General features: G+C 33.5%; 1 protein-coding gene across 1 annotated transcript; it reads right to left on the bottom strand.

The window, feature by feature from the left end:
- Nucleotides 1-2376: 2376 nt before the first annotated feature.
- LOC140450018 (uncharacterized) lies at nt 2377-20917 on the bottom strand. The gene is made up of 2 exons (XM_072543441.1): nt 20555-20917; nt 2377-2637 (listed from the first exon to the last, which is right to left on the bottom strand). Exons 1-2 carry the CDS (start codon nt 20915-20917, stop codon nt 2377-2379), a joined length of 624 nt encoding a protein of 207 aa, XP_072399542.1.
- Between the last annotated feature and the right edge of the window lie 1929 nt (nt 20918-22846).

Genomic DNA, 22846 nt, shown 5'->3' with positions numbered 1-22846 from the left:
ACCAAGATTATCTTCAATTTTACATAGCATAACAATATATATAAATATACATAAGAAATACTGGATATTAGTTACTGTCAATATAAACAATCAAACAGTTTATTAGGGCTGTAGTCAGAAGGTTGACCGGGATGTTAAAGTTAAAACTTCTGTCTTTGGGTCCAAAATTTTGCCTATTTCCTAGTGCTAAAGATTTCAAAATGTCTTCTCTTCTCTCAGATATCGAGTTTCTTATTTCTTATATAGAACCTTAAGAGAAGGACATCGCGAGATCTCAAAGCACTAATGTTTTCACTAACTTTCTACACAAAACAAGTAAAGAAGGACATTTTTTGAACAATATATACAATGAGTGCAAACTATTTTTAAAATCACATTCGGAAATTTACATTGTTAGGAGTGAGAAGGGAAATGTAACAATGTCAATGTATAAGAATTAATACATTGAAAAAAGTATTAGTTTATTGAATGACACAAAAAGCTACATCAAACTTAAGAACAGTCCGGTGTGCACCCTCCAACAAAAGGCGAATAAGCTGGTTTTGGATTTAGCTTCTTCAAAATCCATAACAACAGAAGTTGCAAAATCCTTAAAAATTTACAATGCAATTGCACCCAGGTTTTATACACTACCTAAAGTTCACAAACCCACTATTTCAATGAGGCCTATTGTATCTTCCATTGATGCTCCCAATAGTAAACTTGCTAAACACCTTTTACAGATATTCTCACAATTTCCTACAATGAATCCAATGAATTCTATATTAGAGATTCTTTCACGTTTAGTAACTTCATAAACTAATAACACTTATATGGAAAGAAAAGAAAATAGCAACAAAATGGCACAAAAGTGTAATAATCCCCATCCGTAAAAAGGGAGACAAAACCAAGTGCTCTAATTATAGAGACATCTTCCCACTTAATACGGCAGATAAAATCTTAGCGAACATCCTAAAGTAGGCTGACACTGTTCGTAGAAAATTTCATAGGGGAATACCAAGCAGAACGAGCAGTCCAGTTTGAAAACAGTGTGTTAAAGGATACATACAAGTTGTGTTGTTTTGTGGGTTAAGTTTGTGATTGCAGAATAGTGAAAGGCGAACCAAGACATAGTCTAGAATTCAAAACTCGTTGTGTCCAAAGAAATTCCAATTTCCAATATTGTTTTTGTATCTGTACTTACCAGGGTCAGGTTGTTCACTAATTTTCTTAAGGTGGGTACACATATGTGAGCAGAACTGTTCGCGAACAGTTTGTGAACGCTATATTCGTATAATTTGTACGACGAGACGAACCACTTGCGAGCTGTTCTTTCATTGCTCGTCAGGAACCACGGCCTATCGGTTTTGGGGACGAATACAAAGAATGTTCGCAGTTAAATTTGGAAGGTGTGCGCAGCGATATTGTCTGTTCGTGCCGTCGTCGAATCGAGATTGTATGAAATGTTCCTAGTTTAAATTTAGTGCGTATTTTTCAGCATGAACCCAAGTTTTCCATGATTGCACAGTGGTTCAAAAATAAATGTATTTAACTTATTGATTTATATCAGAATAAGAATCCGTTTATTCTGGGATCTGAAAGACCGTGATCATTTTCGAAAAAACTTAAAAGATGATGCATGGCGCGAAATAGGTGAGAATGGACATGCCACCAGAAGATTGTAAGCCGAAAATGATAACCCTATCGGCATCGTTTAGGCGCGAAAAGAAAAAGGTCTCCACAGGGACCGGTGAAATAGGAAAGGGTGAATTGAATAAAACAGAAATTCTGAAAGCATAAATTATATTTCACCAAATTGTGTTCACTAAAAATAAATAAAATAATTATATTCATTTCTACACAAACAAATCTGTTACTTCGCACAAGTTGGTTCGTCGCTTTCCATGGATCGCGATGAGTTCGCTGTAAACATATTTTCAACGAACTGTTCGCGAACAGCTCACGAGCAGTTAGCAAACAGTTCGGCTCGCATATGTGTACCCACCTTTAGATAACTCTAATACACGTTTAATTCTATTCATATTTTAAACTTCAAACACTCTTTACACAAAGCTTAAGCCAATATTTATGTAGGTGCATAACCTCAAAAAGTTATTCACGACAATGCAAACAAGTCAATAGTAACTCAAAGATACTCAACAGTATCTAGACATTTTTGTATATATATATATATATATATATATATATATATATATATATATTCATGAATATATATATATATATATATATATATATATATATATATATTCATTTTGAAATATGCCATAAGAAAATGTTTTCAAAACCATATTGCTAACATTTATTTAAATAATAACATAATTAACATAGTGACTTAGATATTAACAAAAACCAAACATTTTTTCTTTAATCATCTAGTTAAGATTTTAATTGGATAAGAATTATAGCATATGACGTAAGACTGGACAGCAATAGGGGAATGATATTTCTGTTGATCGGAATAAATCCTGCTAGTGTCAAAGCCGGTCGCAGTTTCTCCAAATACCCAGAAAGATTTCTTACGTGACCTCTAATGATTGGATTTTTAATATCCACCTCCAAAATATGACAGAGCTTCGTTATCTTGATTCCAGTTTTCTCTATTTTATCACCAGCGATGGCTATTGAGACTGAAATTACCTAAAACAAATAAAAAGTAGTGTTAACTAGGATATTTTGATAATATTTAACAAATATTACTGTAATTGACAAAAATTACATGTATCTAATAAAGATCCGCCTACTGTAGAAATCAAATGTTACCCTAATTTAGAAATATTACAAATATCTGTAAGAGATCCGCCTACTATACATATCAATAATCCCAAACCAGATTTGAAGAAGGTGTTACTATATTCTGACAAACTGGCACTGCCTACAAATCATCTGATTCGTCAGTGTAAACGAAATATGCTGAATGTCATGATTCACCATCAATTAGTGATGATAAGGCTTTGAAGATAGACGGACTAAATAGTTGAATGTTTTTGGGTGTTGTTTCATTAGAATTTAAAATGTATCATGTATGGATTGAGGTTTTTGTATTAAAAATTTCAAGTATTTTTTTTATTTTATAAATAACCCCGACACTTTTATTATCTAGAAATGATTTTAGTTAAATTGGCTGAAACTTTGCAGTGAGGTAACTTTGAGCATGCTGATAAAAAGTCTTCAGTGTCATAAGATCCAAAAAGGGTCGGTTCTTAGTAGATTTTAATATTGTATTTTTGAACAATATATAGGGTGTTAGTAAATAAGTAACATATTGCAAACTGTCATTTGCATGAACACATGACAGGAAAAAGTGCCGTGCATTAATCTCTTCAAATATACCGCTTTCAAAATTACCCAATGAAAACTTGTTTTAAAAAAAATATTGTAAATTGAATATTCTACTTTTCATTTTTATGCGCATATTTCTTACTTTTTTTTATGCATATTTGCCTAAGTCTAATCATAAATATATTAGTTCAACAATTTATGTATTTAAAATTTGTGTATAATTTATTATACATTAACATTAACAGACCGTTTATGCCCATTGCTGGATGGATAATTTCCATCGTTTTCTGTTATTAGCTGCCAGCTTCCAATCTCTGATTCCCATCTTCCATCACTACATTTCTCCAATTCTTTCTTGGGTTTTTTTCTCTTTTTTTGCCCTCAAGTACTCTCCAAACAATATTCTTGACTAATCTATTACCTTGCATTCTTTCTAGATGTCCGAGCCGTTCTAGTCTACGTGTTTTCATTTTTCACCACTTTTGCTATTGTAAAGTTAACATACAGGGTGTCTCAGAGTAGATTTTAGTTTTTAAATCAATAAAACTCTGTTTCAGAACCTGTTAGAAAAACATTTATTACGAAAATAGACACACAGAACAGGCGGATTTTAGTTCTTAAATAACACGTCGGTTAGATGTTGACCATCTCGCTCGTAGCCCTCTTACAATCTGGATCGCAAATTGAGAAAGACGCGCTCTTACATATTCACTGGAATGTTGTTAATAGCGTTTCGAATATTTTGCTTCAGCTCTTCGATTGTGGCTGGTGGATTAGCGTAGACGATGTTCTGTAAATACCCCCACAACAAAAAATCTTAAGGGGTAAGGTCTGGAGATCTTGTGGAAAACGAATATGACCATTTTGTGAAATAAGTGTGCCTGGAAACATTTCTGTTTAGGGCGTTTATTGAAGTGCTCGCTGTGTGTGGCGTAGCACCGTCTCGCTGGAATCATGTATTGCCTGAATTATACCCTACAACATTATTCAATTCTGGACGTAGCCAATTCCGCAATATGGCAGTGTATCGTGCACTGTTGACATTTAGCGAGAATTGTGCTTATTGACATATCCATTAGATTGGATTAGATTATGTGAGGTCGTTAAGGCCATGCGGCCTCACCGCACTTCGACCTATAGAGATCTTTTGTGCATGACACATGACATATCCATTAAGGTGAAAGTGAGCCTCGTCACTGAAAATAATCACTTCTAAGCCACCGTCATCCCAAAAACGAGTCATCTCCTCAGAAAAGTTTTCCTCAGTAAGTGACCAGTTTCTTTCAAATATTCGTCTAACTGAATTTTGTAAGGGTGAAAATTTAAATCCTTCTTTAAAATACGCTGGATACTAGCAACACAAATTTAGCGCTTGTGCATGTTTGCGAAGTGAACGTCGAGGATTACCATTCACAGCACGTCGAACTCTTGCAATATTGACAGGAATTTGAATAGTTTTTGGTTTGCCTAGATGTTTCACATTTGTAGCAATTTCCTCTTCTCTAAATTTCTTTACCCATGCGTGCACTAACATCGCGACTGGTGCATCACCCACGCGTCTAATATTGTACCGCACACAAAAACGCCGTCGAGCAACTGTATAGGAATCGTTAGCTTTAAAATACGCCTCAACCACGCAGGCACGCTGCGTTTTTGGCCACTGTTCCATGGTAACTGAAATCTGCACGTGTCGGCTACACGGCTGACATATGGTTTACATGGAATTTCGAACAGGGTCGGCGTAAGGTAAGTTTAAATACTAAAATCTACTCTGAGACACCCTGCACAATTGGTACACTTCTGCATTAGTTCGTCTTATCCATTCTCAATCTACTACTTTTCCACCAAACATTCTGCGAATTATCTTTCTTTCCCATGCTTCTATTCTGTATGGTTTTGTTCATAGTCCATGAGTACTTGGATTTATTAATAATAAGTAACTTTCAGTCCCATTTTAGAACTGTTTTTAGAATTTGTTTTTACCTCTTTGTAAAAATTTTTTATATCATTTTTCTTTTAGTAATAAATTATTTTTAATACGCTTTACTTTACCATCCATATACTTTCTTTTTCGCGCCCTTAGGATTTTCTTTACTTTTTTTCGTTGTTCGGCATATCTTTCTAGGTCGTCTTGTTTTTGCGATTTCAAACTTTTTAACCTCAAATCTGATCTTTTTTTAACTCTGTTAAACATTCTGTGTACATTCGTCATCGAACCAGTGGTTTTTTCTAAATCTTTTTGTTCTTGGTATGTTCTTCGACGTTACTTGCTTTATAGTGTTTGTCATTTTCAAGAACTTTTGTTGTATGTTACTCACAGTAGCACTATCTTGTTTGGCGTAGGTTCTTATATCCTTTTGATAATCCTGCACTAACTCAAATTTTCGCCGTTTTTCAAAATTAAATTCAGGTTCCACTCTTTTTTGCCGTTTTTGTCTTCCATCTCTTGTCTACGCACTGACGCCATTACAGTCTGATTCTTCATTGTATACTTGTTTACTCCAGTGTTTAAGATGCATCCAACAATCGTGAGTCACGCTGATTGTGAAGTACGGGCTGTTATACGATTTCTTAGAGCTAAAGGCGTAAAACCGATCGATATTCATCGTGAGATCGTTGAAGTTTACGGACAAAACATTATGAGTGATGGAATGGTAAGGAAATGGATGAGAGCATTTAAAGATGGCCGTACAAATGTGCATGATGAAGAACGGAGTGGGCGTCCTTCGGTCGCTAATGAAAATTTGGTGCAGAAACTGGACGAAAAGGTGAGAGAAAACAAACGCATTACAATTTCACCATTTTCCGACTGCTTTCCTCAGTATTCTCGTAGTGTTTTGTATCGCATTGTTACCGAGAACTTGAAATACCGGAAATTGTGTTCACGTTGGGTTCCAAAAATGTTGACGGATTTGCACAAAACCCAACGTTTGGGTAGTGCATTGACTTTCCTTGAGCGGTACCACAGTGAAGGTGAAGATTTTTTAGACCAAATTGTTACTGGTGACGAAACGTGGGTGGCCTACGTCACACCAGAATCGAAACAACAATCCATGGAATGGCGACATTCATCATCACCCAAAAGAGTGAAGTTTAAGCAAACAATTTCTGCCCGGGAAATCATGTGCAGAGTTTTTTGGACAAAAAAGGAGTATTGCTAGTGGAGTTTCTACCTCGTAATGAGACAATCAATGCAGCGTCTTATTGTGAGACATTGAAAAATCTGCGTCTTGCAATCCAGAACAAAAGACGTGGCAAGTTGAGCAAGGGTATCGTTTTGCTGCATGACAATGCCCGTCCACATGTTTCTAATCAGACCAAAGATCTCATCAAATCATTTAAATGGGAAACTCTAGATCATCCTCCATACAGCCCTGATCTGGCGCCCAGCGACTACCATTTGTTCCAGCACTTGAAAAAACACCTGGGCGTTCAGCGTCTTCAAGACGATAACGAAGTCAAAACATTTGTAATGCAGTGGTTAACAAGTCAGGCGGCAGAATTTTATCAGGAGGGTATTCAAAAACTGGTGCCATGTTATGACAAGTGCCTCAATATTCACGGAAATTATGTAGAAAAGTAGATTAAGGTACAGGCTTTCATGTAAAAATAATTGCCATATCTTTGCACGTCTTTTTTTAATTCCAAAACGGTACTTACTTAAAAAACACGCCTCGTATTTTTCTCCTGAAATGCATACTCATTATTTCCATCTTGTTTTCAATTGAGAATGTAATTAATCTTTGGCCATTATGATTTGTATTTATATGTTAACTTTAGCCTCCTGTTATGTTTTATTTATATTTAAATTCATAACAGGGTGTTGCAGTTTCGCAACGATATATCAACATTTATATAATATTAACAGACTTTTTGTCAGTTTTTGATTCTTCCCTTAGTATATTTAAACGTGTACAAGGGCATAGCGGTTGTAAGAACTAATTTACAAGAACGAGCCATTTGCGAAATAATACCAGACGTGTGTGTGAGATAACACAGATGTGTATGTGTGTGGGTTAAGAGTACCTGAGACGTGTGTGCGTCAGTGAAGACGTCTTTTGCGATAGCGGTGGTGCTATTATTTCATGGGGTAAAGTACACCTTATACTATTTGTTGCCAAAATTACATTGCTGCATATATTAAGTACGTTTACTTGGTATACAGATGTCATATTTGCTTAAAACTTTATATCAGTTATGCCGCGATTGAACTTTATTGCGAACATTTAACACATTGAGAAGTACACAAACTGTGGTTTAATTAAGTTTATTTACTTAAGAGTACCCAAGAGTTAAGGTTAAGGTTAAGGTTAAGGATAACTAACCTAGATCTATTCTATACAAATTACTATAGAAACATATCACCCATAAACAATTATGTTAAAAATTTGTAATGAAATATTTAATAGACTGACTCATGTGGATATATTTAATGTAAAAAGCTGTGAACTTAAGACATTGCTTGCTCATCAGCACTAGGTTTAAGGGGTTTATTGTATTTTTTTTTTCATTTATTTATTGTATTTTTTTTGTCTTTACATGTAATTACTACTAGTCTATAGTGTTTGTAAGGTGTCTAAATAAATAAAAACTATACACTTTTAGCAGATAGGCCCTTCTTCCAGCTACCGCCTTAATTTTGATTGGCGGTTTGCTAAGATAAACTAAGAAATACACAAGGCGTAGAAAATTATTAAAATTATTTTCTAATTTTATACTTACACACAACGCTGACAAGTAAATTACTGCATGGAAAAAGATCTCATCAGAATTAAAGAGCAAAGCCTTTTTCTTATATTTCAACGTTAATAAGTTGTCCAGATCAGTGAGCATCTCAGTCATAACGCACAGAAATATTAACAAAAGGGTCAAACCAAAGTTACAGTTAAGGTGTTGGACTATGCAATATATATTTTTATGAATCTTCAGTATATATTTAACTGTATTCTGCGCATCTGTTGCGCTCACAAGATCGTTTCGTTTAAAAATGTGAATTTTATCGTGGAGATCTATTTGCCTTGTATTTAATACCATTGCTGCTTCCGTAACCAAAGCGCTTACAATAATCATTTGGAAGTTTACTACTAACCAAAACGATGTTTGAGCAAGTATACTCAATCCAATATGATGAAAAAACATAGCTGTGGATATCAATACAACTACAAAAACAAGCAACCAAAACAGAAGCTTTGTCAAAAACATTGTTTTAGAAACGTAAAATTTTTTATCTACATGTTGATCCATCTTTGAAAACAATTTCCAAAAGATAATCCAATCTTTTTTATGTATTATAAAACTAACAGAGGTGAAAATATACCAAACGTTATACATTCCAACATGTAAACACCGTAAAAATATAGATCCAATCGAACCGTATTTAATATAACTCAAATATGCACAAGCTACGTAAATCCCCAAGACAAAAAGCGCTGGTTTGAAAATACCTTGACACAAGTAGTTCTTAATCTTAAGATCCTTCGACCCAGGAAACATACCAATGATATATCCCAATTTATAAATAATTTTTAAAATTCTAATATCTCGGTGAGCGAAAGATCTGTCGTAAGTTTTATACATTTTACTACAAGCTTGTATATATTAATAACAAATATCGAAACTAAAAAACTGGATTATTATCATGTGCGTGATTTGAATGCAGCGCACATAGATTTGAAGTGGAATATTTTAAAATTAGAAATTGTGTGATTTACAAACAGATAGGTCGAGTGGAGTAGATGCACAGCTTGGGCGATGCAAACAAATAGGGGGAATTGAAGTATACAGAGGTGTAAAAAAATGTTTAATCTTAATAGTAATACAGCTATGAAAGTAAATATGAAATGGGAATTCGTTATCGTGTCCAGATAGGAAATCATCGTTAGTTTAAATATCCTCAGGAAAGAAAAACATTAAAAACTATAAAAACCTACACCCTTTTAGCACACAATTAACTTTGAATGTTGCAACTGTAGGTATAGCCCAGTCTAGTTAAAAAAAAAGGTGAAAAAATGTTTCGCAGATATCTGAAGCTTTTAAGACATAGGTGGGGGATACTAGATGATGAACAGATGAAAAGATACTCCTAGTTTTACCTTGCGTTTTTTTTTAAGCAATAATCTATGGCCACAATTTGATTTTTTGTCTATAAATTTTTTCCCATATATTTTAAATAAACAATATTTATGTCATTTCTTTATGTCAAGAATATCTTTATTTTCCCGTTTTTTTAATTAAAATTGATAAATAATTTACAGAGATATTTGCAAAAAAGCAGTTTTTTCGCACTAATTTATAAATTTTATTAATTTTTTTATTAACAAAATAAAATGGTATTAATACATTTGAACATCAAGGAATTACCATCTTTTAGATTTGTGCGAAATTTCCATCCGATCAGTCAAATATTTTATTTTGTTAATTTGTTTATCCCTGAGGCTAATTATTTAAACTATTGAACTTGCCCTATGCATGATGCTAGATACATTCAGCAAATTTCATAGGATTCTTTAAGACTTATACTATCTCAGAAGTTAAATGCATATTGAGTTTACATCGAAATTATTTACAAAATAAACGTTTGAAAAAGGGGTATGTTTTTTTACTTATAAACAATAATTGTAATAACTTCTATATTTTTCAAGCTACAGACTTGTACGTACAACCATTGGATAGCTGGTAAAAAACCTCACATTAAAAAATACAAAACCTTCTATGACCAATAGAAACGAAGTTAGTGACTATTTTAAAAAAAAATCATATCTCCATTGTTTATAAACATTAAGAAATAAAATTTGCACAAATTTTGAATGAAAATCTAAACTTTATATTGAAACTTATAGCTATAAAATTTATCTAATTTTTCGAAACGACGGTACTTTCGAAAGATCGACATAGGAAAATGGAAAGGATATCTGTTTCAGCTCCGTTTTTTTTCGGCATCGGAGCTTCAAATTGCAACACGTAGGAAAAATTTACATTATTTCGGCTTCTTTTGCAGCTGCAAGCCTCTTTTTTTTATTCTGGGGTAGCTCGTCGAAATATAAATAACTACATAGTTTTCACTGGCCGGAAAATATGGGAAAACTCGGAAAAATTGAGTTCATTTGAAATTTACCCTAAATACTTACTTTTTTTAATTTGCTCGAATTGCTGGCTTGATCCTGATGTTCAGTATGCATAGGGACTGCGAAAGCACGGCCTATCGATCCTTTTGGCTTGAAGAGTTTTCAGCAAGAGGTGTCAGAAAAGTTACCACAGGGATAACTGGCTTGTGACGGCCAAGCGTTCATAGCGACGTCGCTTTTTGATCCTTCGATGTCGGCTCTTCCTATCATTGCGAAGCAGAATTCGCCAAGCATTGGATTGTTCACCCATAGACAGGGAACGTGAGCTGGGTTTAGACCGTCGTGAGACAGGTTAGTTTTACCCTACTAATGACTCGTCGTTGCGATAGTAATCCTGCTCAGTACGAGAGGAACCGCAGGTTCGGACATTTGGTTGACGCACTTACTCGAGCGAGTAATGGTGCGAAGCTACCATCCGTGGGATTATGCCTGAACGCCTCTAAGGCCGTATCCTTTCTAGTCAAAGGTGGCAACGATATCTCTTGGAGTTCCGAGAGTCGAAAGGCTCAAAACAATGTGACTTTACTAGGCAATCGTAGTTCGCTACGATTGTCGCACGAGCCCTTATTTCCGTTGAGATTATCGGTTTACGGTGGGATCGAGACCCCTGGTATTAAAAACGAATACGAATGGCTCCCGATCTAACGGAAATGTTCGGGATCGGGAGCCATTCTGTCTCCGGCTTCTGCACGCAATGTAGCTTTCCTTCAATAATTTTAAAGTGTTTGTTTGTCCTTTTGTAGTGTAGTGTGATGTACAATTTTATGTTTATGACATTTTGTACTTGTCGGATAGGCCGCAATTGACGAAATTCCCCTAAAGATGATCTAGGGATCGAAAGTACTTGAGCAAGATTAAATTAAACTGTGCTCGATATATGCCTTTTATTTGATCAAAGTTTATTTATTCGAGCATTCAACCTTATATTTAATTATATTTTATTTCTCATTCTCATTCATATTGACCATTCAGTCATGTTGAAGCGGCAGTTTTTTTCGAACACTTCTATAAATGTCTCGTTCTGTAATTTTATAAGAGAAATATTGGTAGAGATGAAAGCTTTACATTTGCGTTACAGTAAACTGAATAAGAATAAAAGAACAGTAGTTAATCTTATACCTGGAACATACCGACGAAACATTTATTACTTAATTTTTATACTAGAGTTGTCGTAATATTTTATATTATAGTCATATACTCTTATTTCTCGGTTGGTAGGGAGGTAGTCTTGAGACAGAATGACCTGCATTGTTCATAATTTGATCTATTTCATAAGTTTTATTTCTGGGTTTGTGAATTTTTATTAGATTATATAATTCTGCTTTTATCATTTCGTCTGAAAAGGAAATGTTCTTTTGTCTTAACCATTCCTTCATTTTGTCTTTTCTACACCCCATAATGGGACATTTTTGCACTTGGACATTGTGGTATGATGCATTGTCTATAACCAATACACTAGGGGCTGATATATTAGGAATAAGTTTTTTATGGATCCATTTCTTATAATTATTATAGTTCATTTCGCTATGATAATCTCCAGACTTCGTACCAGATTTAAATGTCAAACATGCATTTTTTTATGAAACCCATTTGGCCGCCGGCGTAAACAATAATCAGCCTTTGCCTTTGGACACTGGCTTGTGCAAACCTTCGGTGGTATTGTCTTCCAGTATCTGTCATGGGTATGAAAGGAATGAATATAAGTTTCATCCATGTAATTTATGGGCCGATTTTTTTCCCTATATTGTTTAATATTTCTGAGAAACTTTTTCCGGAGCACTTGTATATCTGGTTTTTCCATTAGGATTTTCCTATTATTCTTCGCTTTCTTCCATCGAAATCCCATATCTCTCACTTTTCTCAAAGTTTCATACGACCCTGTATAAACATTGTCTTCATTAATTTTTTTCTTATATGTCGCAATGTAGGAACTCGTTTTTCCTTGACATAATAATTTATTATTATACGCCGAAGTAAACGATGTCAAAATCGCCCAAGTTGGATTTTGGGGCAGATCTCATTCTTTTGTTAGCGTCGAAAATGATGTAGAAGCACCTTCTTCTATATTTTTCGTTTCACGAGAGATTCGTTTTATAGTGGCTATACTTACTCCCGTTGCTAAGGAAGCACGCTCTTGAACTTTTTTAAAATCTTTAACATGCGGATTTTGCATCGCTTCTCTCTGCATAAAAATAATTACATTTGCTATTACCTCCCTCTTTTGTCCAGACAAGACTTTGCCTTCTAATTTTGAATGAAAATCCATGTTTATAATTTAAAATACTTAACAATAATTATTTAAAAAGTCAAATCTATTGTAATACGATATTTCTTCAACACACAGTAACTTTACACATAAGTAAAATAAAAAAAACTTTGTCGCAGACTATACAAGTACCTTGCACTTCGAATTGCCAATAAATAATAAGGAAAAATTGTGTTGTGGTCGAATGCGCATCGTGGGTGGAGCCTAATTTCAAATCGGCCAAGTATCACGTTAAATTTGACAAGCCATAGCTGGAGTGACAAACCTATAATAAAAATATTTTGGGTAAAATAAATTTAGTCCAGGGTCATGTGGGCACCACGTCAGTAGTAGATGGTTAATAAGCTCAGTATTATACCATCAGTTCCTGGCGATTTTCTTTTGATATGTTTCCTATAGTCTATTTGTTTTGCTTTGCTTTATTTGTGGACTTTGTTCAACGTCTTGTTATAATCTATGAAACAGACCTAGATATCTTGGTTAAAATTTAAGTATTTCTGGATTAATACAGAGAGCTTCTTGTATTTTCGTGTGTTCTCGTTCAGCTTCTTACCTTAACAAAAATTCATTCCAATACACTGCGCTTTTTATATTTAACTCAATATCAATGTTTCTAAAATCTTCTCGCATAACCGACTTTCGTCGGATTTTCAACAATATATCTATCTAATACATAGGAACTTTCTCAAATGTGTTCTATAAAATCAAGTGCAAAACGCTGACTACATTTTCAAGATAAAATATTTTATGTTTTGGCTCGCTCAAGCAAATATATTTGAAAATATTCGCGAATTTACTGGGAATGTGATTGCATATCACCGATAAAGGGAAAGCTTTTACAATTGTCTGGTGTTTTGATAGATTTTTACTGCATGTGAACTGATTAAGTGTTAATAAAACTACGGTACCTGGTCAAATTATTAGGCCAAGTATTAAAAATTTGCATTTTTAAAAATTAATAATTTTTATCAACAGGAATGATTTATTATTTTTTTGTATAGCAACATTTAATATAGTATGGTAACGTTATTGTACTATTTTAAGGTTGACAACACCGCCCTATCCGCCATTTTTAGACAACATTGCGTCCTGTCAACTAGTGTACATTTTATAACCTCAAATACTGTCTGTAAACATTTGAATTCCAAACGGTTTTGACCTGAAATTTTATTGCAGAGGTGAGCGATTTATCCTTTTTTTATTATTTTTTAGATTATAAGCATATGCAGTGAAGTTATTGGTATAATTAAAGGTATTAAAAATATTTAGATGGGGAAAAATGCTGATCTGCCAACAAAAGAGTAGGCCAGGTATTTGGACTCCTTAAAATTGGACAAATGCCTCAAAATGAAATAGCAGCAATGGTAGAAGTATCAAGCAGTTTCAATTCGATTTTTCACCATTCTTATGAATAGGAATAATAATGGCTGTCTTTAGGCACTCTGGAAATACTCCTTTTTTCAAGGAATTATTAATTAGTGAGACCAGGACTTCCAAAAAAATTTTTTTGGGAGATTTGAGAAAATATTTGTGGATAATCCATCAGTACTACAGAAAGATTTGGTTTTGATACTATTGATTGTTTGGATCAGTTCAATTTTATCAACTGGTCTTAATTAATAATGAAGTCGAGACCTTTTTGAATTGCGGAGATAGAAAATTGGGATCTTGTGGTAAAATAGTTGATATTATATTTTTACTCATATTAACGAAGTAATTATACAATTTTAGTGATTGAAAAGGATAATGCTTGAGCTGTGTTAGTTTTATTTCGAAAAATTGTTTATTATGGAGTAAGTTTCTTTTTGACAGATTTAAAGGTAAATTTTATAACGTGACAATGGTTAATGTATATGCACCGACGGAAGAGGCTGATGAAGAAGACGTTGAAAGATTCTACGGAGAACTACAGGATGTATGTGATAAAATCCAAAGACACGATGCTGTTATAACGTTAGGCGATTTTAATGCTAAACTGGGGAAAGAAGAAACGTTTGCAAATATATTTGAGAAACACAGTTTGCACACTGAAACCAGTCAAAATGGACTCAGGGTGGCACAGTTCGCAGCAGCAAATAATTACGTAGTTGTCAGTACTAACTTTCAGAGAAAAGATATCCATAAAGGAACATGGAAAATACCAGGAACTAACGAAGCCAATCAAATTGACCATATACTCATCTCAAAAAGATGGGCAACAGACATAACTAATGTCAGAACGTATCGCGGGGCGAATTCTGACTCAGATCACTATCTTGTAGGGGCAAAATTACGGCAGAAAATAGCGACAGTAACAAAAGGGAAAAATATTCAAATCAAAAAATGGAATGTCGAAGGATTCAAAAGCGCAACAAAAAGACAAGATTACAGAAATGCTCTCCAAATAAAACTCAACCGAAGTAGAGAGGAAGATTCTGCAGAAGAGGAATGGAGACAATTAAAAACAATTATAACGGAGTCAGCAGAGGAAACTGTCGGAAAAGCCAAAAGGCAAAGAAATGCGGATTGGTATGATGATGAATGCAGAACTGCAGTAGAGGAAAAAGGGCAAGCTAGGCTTAACCAAGTTCAAAGAAATACAAGAAATAGCAGTGAGATTTATAACGAAAAAAGAATACAAGCGACTAGAATATGCAGAAGAAAGAAAAGAGAGGCTATGAAAAAACAAGTACAAGAAATCGTAAAGCATAACAACAGACGCGAAAGCAGAAAATTCTATAAATGCATAAAAGAAAGCACACAGTCATTTAGACCAAAACTAACGATATGCAAAGACAAGGACGAAGAACTACTAACAGAGAAGCAAAAAATTATAATGAGATGGAAACAATATTTCGAAGAAAATCTAAATGCAGACAACGAAAATGATCAGAACGAGACAATATATTATACGGCATTATACGGCGGAGCTGCACATCGAAAATCCAAGTTATGAAGAAGTAGTTCAGATAATAAATAAACTAAAAAATAATAAAGCAACAGGAACGGACGGAATTTCGGCAGAATTATTAAAGCATGGAGGATCCGAACTCTGGGAAAGAATCCATTACCTAATAACATTAATATGGACGAAGGAGCAAATGCCAGAGGAATGGACAGTTGGCCTCATACAGCCAATATATAAAAAAGGAGATAAGAGGGAATGCCAGAATTATAGGCCAATTACATTGCTAAATGTAATATACAAAATTCTTTCTGGTATAATCTACAATAGATTATTAGAATACTCCGAAAATATAATTGGTGATTATCAAAATAGATTCAGACCAAATAGAGCCACTACAGATAACATATTCATACTAAGAACGATACAAGAAAAAGCTTATGAATACGACATAGACCTATATAATATGTATATAGACTTTAAACAAGCTTTTGATAGTGTGAAAAGAGACAAAATGCTGGAAGACCTTCGTAATCTAGGTATACCTAAGAAATACATCAGCCTCATAAAAATGACATTGCAGGGTTCAAAAGCCGCAGTCAGAGTAGATGGAGAACTGACTCCCTTGTTTAACATCAACATGGGAGTAAGATAGGGAGATGCCCTATCAACCATGCTATTCAACCTAGTTCTTGAGGCAGTCATCAGAAAAACCAATATAACCGGCCATATAAACACCAAATCAGTACAAATTACTGCATATGCAGACGATGTAGCCATCATTAGTAGGAATAAGCCACGACTAATGGGAGTGTTCAAACAAATTGATCCTGAAGCAAGAAAAAGAGGTCTCAAAATAAACGAAGCGAAAACGAAGTATATGACAGTCAAAAGAATAACTGACAATGAAAATAATATCACAATAGACAACTATACTATCGAACGAGTGGATGCCGTTACATATCTCGGCACAGAAATCAATCAGAAGAACTCCGTAAGTAGCGAAATTAATGCACGTATTTCCAGCGGGAATCGTACATACTATGCTACTAAAAGATTGATGACATCAAAATAATTAGACAAAAGAACCAAAATGACTATCTACAGAACACTGATTAGACCCGTAGTAACCTATGGATGTGAAACTTGGGTAATGACAAACAAAGATGAAGCCCAACTCAGGACATTCGAGAGAAAAATACTGAGGAAAGTATATGGCCCGGTACAAGAGGAAGATGGCACATGGAGAATCAGGAGAAACGACGAGGTTAATGAGTTAAATGAAGGTTGTGACATTGTAAGATTTGTGAAAAGTCAAAGACTGTCATGGCTGGGACATGTGCAGAGACAAAACGATGCAAAAACAACAAAGAAAATGTTACAATGGAAGCCCATAGGAAGGCGAAAAAAAGGAAGGCCCAGAACGAGATGGTTGGATGACGTGGAAGACGACCTGAAAACAATGAACATAAGACAATGGAGAAGAAGGGCACAAGAGAGATCTGAATGGAAGGACATAGCCAGACAGGCAAAGACCCATCTAGGGTTATGATGCCAAAAGAAGAAGAAGAAGAAGTTTCTTTTTGCAACACTTTTAGAGCTTTTTAGATGATTTTGAAAGGACATCTTTTTAGCTGTTTTGATAAGTTTTTATCCGATGTTATTTAAGGTGTTGATAATGTTGCTTCTTAGAGTAATTCTGAATTATTTCTTTCGAACACAAATTAACCAAAAATAGTTAGAGAATGCAAGAAATATAATTCAGGGCAAAATCAAAGGCACAAGAAGCATAGGAATATGTCAAATATTAATCTTGGTTGTAGTTTAATTGAGGTAGTGAAAGTAAAAAACAAAATTATAATTGCAAGAATAATTTCCAATCCACTCGCCACTGGCGAGTTTAACTATTAGAGATTCGATATACTTTCCTAATCTGCAGCATTTTATAACAAAAAATCCAAACTCATAAGTAGACTTCGGCAAATATGCATATTGCATATTTTGCATATTGTGCATATTTTATGCAAATATTTCATATTTTGGCATATTTGTATAAAAGTTTGCATAAAGTGCATAAAATTTCAGATTTTTATACTGTATTTGAAAATTTTTAAACATACCAATTTATTTCAATTCTTGTATAAAATTTTGTAGTCATTTTAATCAAGAAATGATCTAAGTACGTAATCTCTACAGGTACAAAACATTTACAATTTCAAAGAAGATCAATTTAAGTAGCCCTCAACATTCTTCGTTCGGTCTCGGTCACTGAGGCATTCAGTTATTGGATAATCGCTAAGGGTTCGCTCATTTGCATTTTATGATCTAATCCCCAAATCTATCTACAATTTATTGTATCTTAACAGCAGGTAAACGGCTAATAGTTTTGTTCATAATTTAGGGATTTTCCAAAATTTCCCAGTTTATTGAATTAGGTACCTAAACATTTCTAATTTGATGCTCAGATTTGTAAATCATTTTTGTTTTGATATTCAAAGCGTAAACACTCGTTGTGCGTAACAAAAAGGAAGATTGTGATTTTATAATGCCTAAAACAACCAGTGCTTCAACTTGGATTAAACCTTATAAAGAGCTGTCTATGGATATCGGAAAAATCTACTGTTCAGTCTGTGGCAAAATTGTAAGTATCTAATATTTTCTATTAAATATCTAATATTTCATACATACAGGGTGTTTCCAAATGATACTTATAACGTTTGACTGTAGATACTTCTCGAAAAATTGAACAAAACGATATAGTTAATGAGGGGTCAAACTTATTTACTTTTCGAGATACAGGGTGTTAAAATTAAAAAAAATTAAATTCTTTTAGTTAATAACAACAATAACTTTAAAACCAATAAACGTATTTACTTGAAATTTAGTACTCGTAGGTTGTTTTTAAATGAAAAATAGCTTCCTTTAGTGAGAAAAAATTGTCCATGGTACAATACAATGGTGTGTATTTAGAAAAATTTTTCACCTTTACTTTTTTTATGAAGTCAGCTATTCTAAAACACAATTATTTGTATTGTAATTGAATTAACAAAAAAAAAACTTTTGTTGAATTTTAAAATAAGTTATATGATGTACTAATGGTTAGTAACAAAAACTAATTTGTGGATTAATACTGCATTTAAAACACTTAGCGAGTGTTTTTTTTTCCAAACCAGTTATTTGATTAACCAAAAACACCTTGTATATTTTTATATTTTAAAGGTTGGGTTAAAATAAAGGTTTTTATTTTTATTTATAGATAGCATGTGAGAAGAAATTTCAGATAGACCAACATGTGAGAACTGCTTTACACATTGCAAAAAAAAGGAAAAATAGGAGGAAAACATCAAACTTCAATGGCTAAATGTTTCCAATCTACTTCAAAAAAATTAGATGAGCAAGAAACTTTTAATGAAGACTTGTGTCGCGCATTAGTGTCTGCAAACATACCGCTTTCAAAATTAGCAAATGTAAATTTTAGTTCGTTTCTAAAAAAATATTGCAAACTTAATGTTCCAAGTGATCGGTCTCTAAGAAGAAATAATGTGAACGGGCTATACTCGTCGGTGTTAATTAATATTAAGGAAGAAATTGCAGATAATTATTTTTACATATCTGTAGACGAAACCACTGATTCCTCAGGAAAGTATATTGCTCATTTATTGATTGGTGTTCTTAAAGAAGATACCTTACCAAAATCTCATCTTATTTCATGCCAGCAACTTGAGAAAACAAATGCTTTAACAATTTCGCGTTTTATACAAGAAACATTAGCAACTATTTTTCTTCCGACAACTATTCCTTCTAATAAATTACTGCTTATTTTATCGGATGCTGCTCCTTATATGGTGAAAGCAGGACAAAATTTAAAAATATTTTTCCCAGATTTAATACATGTTACTTGTGTAGCGCATGGATTAAACAGAGTTGCAGAGGAAATACGAAAAAAGTTTCCTCTTGTAAATACCATGATATCCAGTGTCAAAAAAGTATTTCTTAAATCTCCTATAAGAATTCAACTTTATAAAGAAATGCTACCTAACATTCCTCTTCCACCACAACCTATTTTAAAGCGATGGGGAACATGGTTAGAAGCAGCTAATTTTTATGCAGATCATTTTGTTAAAATAAAGAACATAATTGATACGTTAACAGATGAAAGTTCCCAATCTCTTTTGGATTCTAAACAAACTTTTCAGAGTAACTTGCTTCAACAAGAACTTTCATTTATAAAATCAAATTTTAGTGTTGTTCAAAAAACAATTACTCAGTTAGAATCACCAAAACTGTCATTGTTCGAAATTACAGCATTAATAAAAGAATTTGCGTCATGTTGTCGGAACGTTAGAGGTGATATTGGAAAAGATATTTTAAAAAAATTTGAAGCTACTATGGAAAAAAATAAAGGTTACCATATTCTTTCTGAAGTAGTCAGTGTTCTAGCTGGAAATATTTCGGAAACAATTAATTTAGAACCAAATGTTTTGGTTAGTTTGAAAAATGCTCCCGTTACATCAGTTGATGTTGAACGAAGTTTTTCCATATATAAATATATGTACTCAGACAGAAGCCACAAGTTTTTGTTAGAAAATTTTGAACACCACTTGGTCATTTATTGTTACCATAATTCTAAATAAGTTTATTCATACTTAAAAATGATGTAGTTACTTAAAATAAATGTAAATCTTAATGAATAGTAGGAAATATTTAGTTATGTACACTTTTTTTTTTAAATAAAATTGTTACTATTTTACAATTTTTTTATTTATTTGTATGCATATTTTGTAAAATATTTGCATATTTTCGGGTAAACACGTGCATATTTATGCGCATATTTTCTACATTTTTATTTGCATATTTGCCGAAGTCTACTCATAAGGAATTTTCAAGTTATTTGTATCTTCTATATGATCAATTAATTGTTTTATTAAATTGACACGTTTAGTTCTTTTTTTTTAATAAGAATATGAGTATATTCTCCAATTATGTTTTATTAATACTTACAAGTAATACTGACAAATAAGTTATATTATGAAAAAGTTGTGCTTGCGGATCTAACTCCGTTACCATTTTCTTGTATGTCACGTTTAGTATGTTGTCAATTTCAGACAGCAGCTCACTCATATCCCAAAGAAATATTAACAATAGTGGTACACCAAAGCTTGAGTTAAGGTACTGGATGATATAAAATATATCTTTGTGTAGCTTCAGTACATTTTTAATGGTTTTTTCTATGTCACTTTCGCTTAAAAGATCGTTTCGATTCAAAAGTTGCATTTTCTCGAAAACATATATTTGTCTTTGGTTCACTACTATCGAAGTTTCCGTAACAACGGCACTTACAGCAATCATTTTTAAATTTTGCATTTGCCAAAAAAATTGGGGAGCAACTGAATTTAGTCCCATATATGGAAATATCCAAATTGAAGCAGCTGGCGCACCAATAGAAACCAAAATCCAAAATAGAAGTTTTGTAATAAATTGTGTTCTAGATATAAAATACTTTTTCGCCAAACGTCGATTCATATTTGACAGTAGTTTCCAAAATGTTACCAATTTTCTTCTGTGTGTTATAATGGTAGTATAGGTAACAACGAAAAAACTGACTGAATTTCCAGCACGCAAAAACCGCAAAATTATAGTTCCAATTGGAGCAATTGGTATATCACACAGAGACCGATAAGTGGTTATTACTCCCGTCACAACAATTGCTATCAGAAAAATACCGTGGTACAAGTATTTGTTAGTATTCATTGTTTCGGAACAAACACCAATAAAGCAACCAAATTTATAGATAATTTTTAAAGCCTCAGTGTCCTGGTGACCCATGGAGCTCCTGTAAGTTTTGTACATTGTACAACTACGTGGTGATAATAATTATACAAATTAATTTGTTAAAATACAAAAAAATTAGGCTTATATACACGTTGCGTGATTTTAAAATGAATGCAGTGGTTTTTAAAGTTTTTCAAGCGTCGATTTTCTGTTATATTTAGTAGGGGAAATTGAGGTAATAGATACTTAGGAAGCAAAAGTTGCGGAGACATTTATCAGAATTAGGTTACATCTTCATTTGGATCAACGGTATTATATGTCTATGAGATCAACAGACTTTAAAGAACGAAGGATTCAATTAAATTTTTTTTCGTATATATATATATACACCGGTATTTATGCGCCTCGCCCTTCCGGTAGGGATCTATGGAGGAGTAGCACTGAACCGCAAGCCCTTATCTCTTGCCGTACTGCTCCACCATAGGCCGATCAGACACCAGCATATCCTAGTCTAAGCCGCAGATTCATTTAGAATTTTAAACTGCTGCGTTAGCCTTTTTGTTTTCTGTACACCTAGCTGGGGATCGAACTCACATCCACTCGCAGTGAAGCGAATGAGAACCGGCCGCCCAGCCCGCTTGGTTATCTGACCGTAAATCTGATCTGATTCGTAAATACAATTCCTAAATCTTTATAAATAAAAAGTATGTATTTGACTTTTGAATGCTAACATTGTTTATGGGAGAGCTCTCTTATCTATCTTAATTAAGACAAGGATATTATTTAACGTGAGTCGTATCCAAGACCGATTTAACTGTCATTAAATTATCGCAAATTTAATTAGCAGATAAGTTATTTTATTTTATTTACTAAAAAATTTACTAATGGAATATACAGGGTCTCTCCGAAAATTGTGCATTTCTTAACGGTATAGGTAGAAGGCACCGTTTAGAGCAAAACAATCTTATTAAACTTTTTTACCAAATTCAACCATTTGACCAAAAAACGAAAATACATTTGGTATGCAAACAGTAATCTGTCAACTACGTGCAGTACGAAAATCTAAACCTAGACAGTCACAACTTCAGTAAACAGATTTTTGTAACAACACCGCGAAAATGTTTTCGATTGGTGAGTACAATGATATGATTATGATTATTTATGGAAAAGTACTATTTGTACGCCGACTTAAAATAAAAACATGGTGTAGGTTTTAATCAGGTAAGCAAAAGAAAACACAGAATACAAAGAATACAAACAAGAGTGAAGATCATGCATCGAAAGGCGATGCAGTGGCTGATGAAGATAAAACTGACAATGGAGATGTACGTATTATCGCAATACCACGTTTCAACCAATAAATATCATTTATCCTAAATTTAAACAACGAAGCTTTAAAGATTAAAATTTTCCGCCAGAATATCCTCCTCCTCAGTCCTAATCCCTTTTGCAATGTGGTGACACCATCAGGCCTTTACAGTTTTTTCACGATTTTCTTCCATCCTTCCCTGTCCTGGGCTA

The sequence above is a fragment of the Diabrotica undecimpunctata genome, chromosome 9 (assembly GCF_040954645.1).
Source record: "Diabrotica undecimpunctata isolate CICGRU chromosome 9, icDiaUnde3, whole genome shotgun sequence".
NCBI lineage: Eukaryota > Metazoa > Arthropoda > Insecta > Coleoptera > Chrysomelidae > Diabrotica > Diabrotica undecimpunctata.
This window is presented reverse-complemented; position numbering and strand designations above follow the sequence as displayed.

What these genes read in the sequence shown, in the direction of transcription:
- LOC140450018 (XM_072543441.1), bottom strand. Translation starts at nt 20,917, where the DNA reads ATGCAAAATTTAAAAATGATTGCTGTAAGTGCCGTTGTTACGGAAACT. An exon ending in CTTATTTGTCAGTATTACTT is followed by an intron (nt 2,638 to 20,554) that starts GTAAGTATTAAT and finishes TATTTGTTTTAG; the next exon opens with GTAATTTCAGTCTCAATAGC.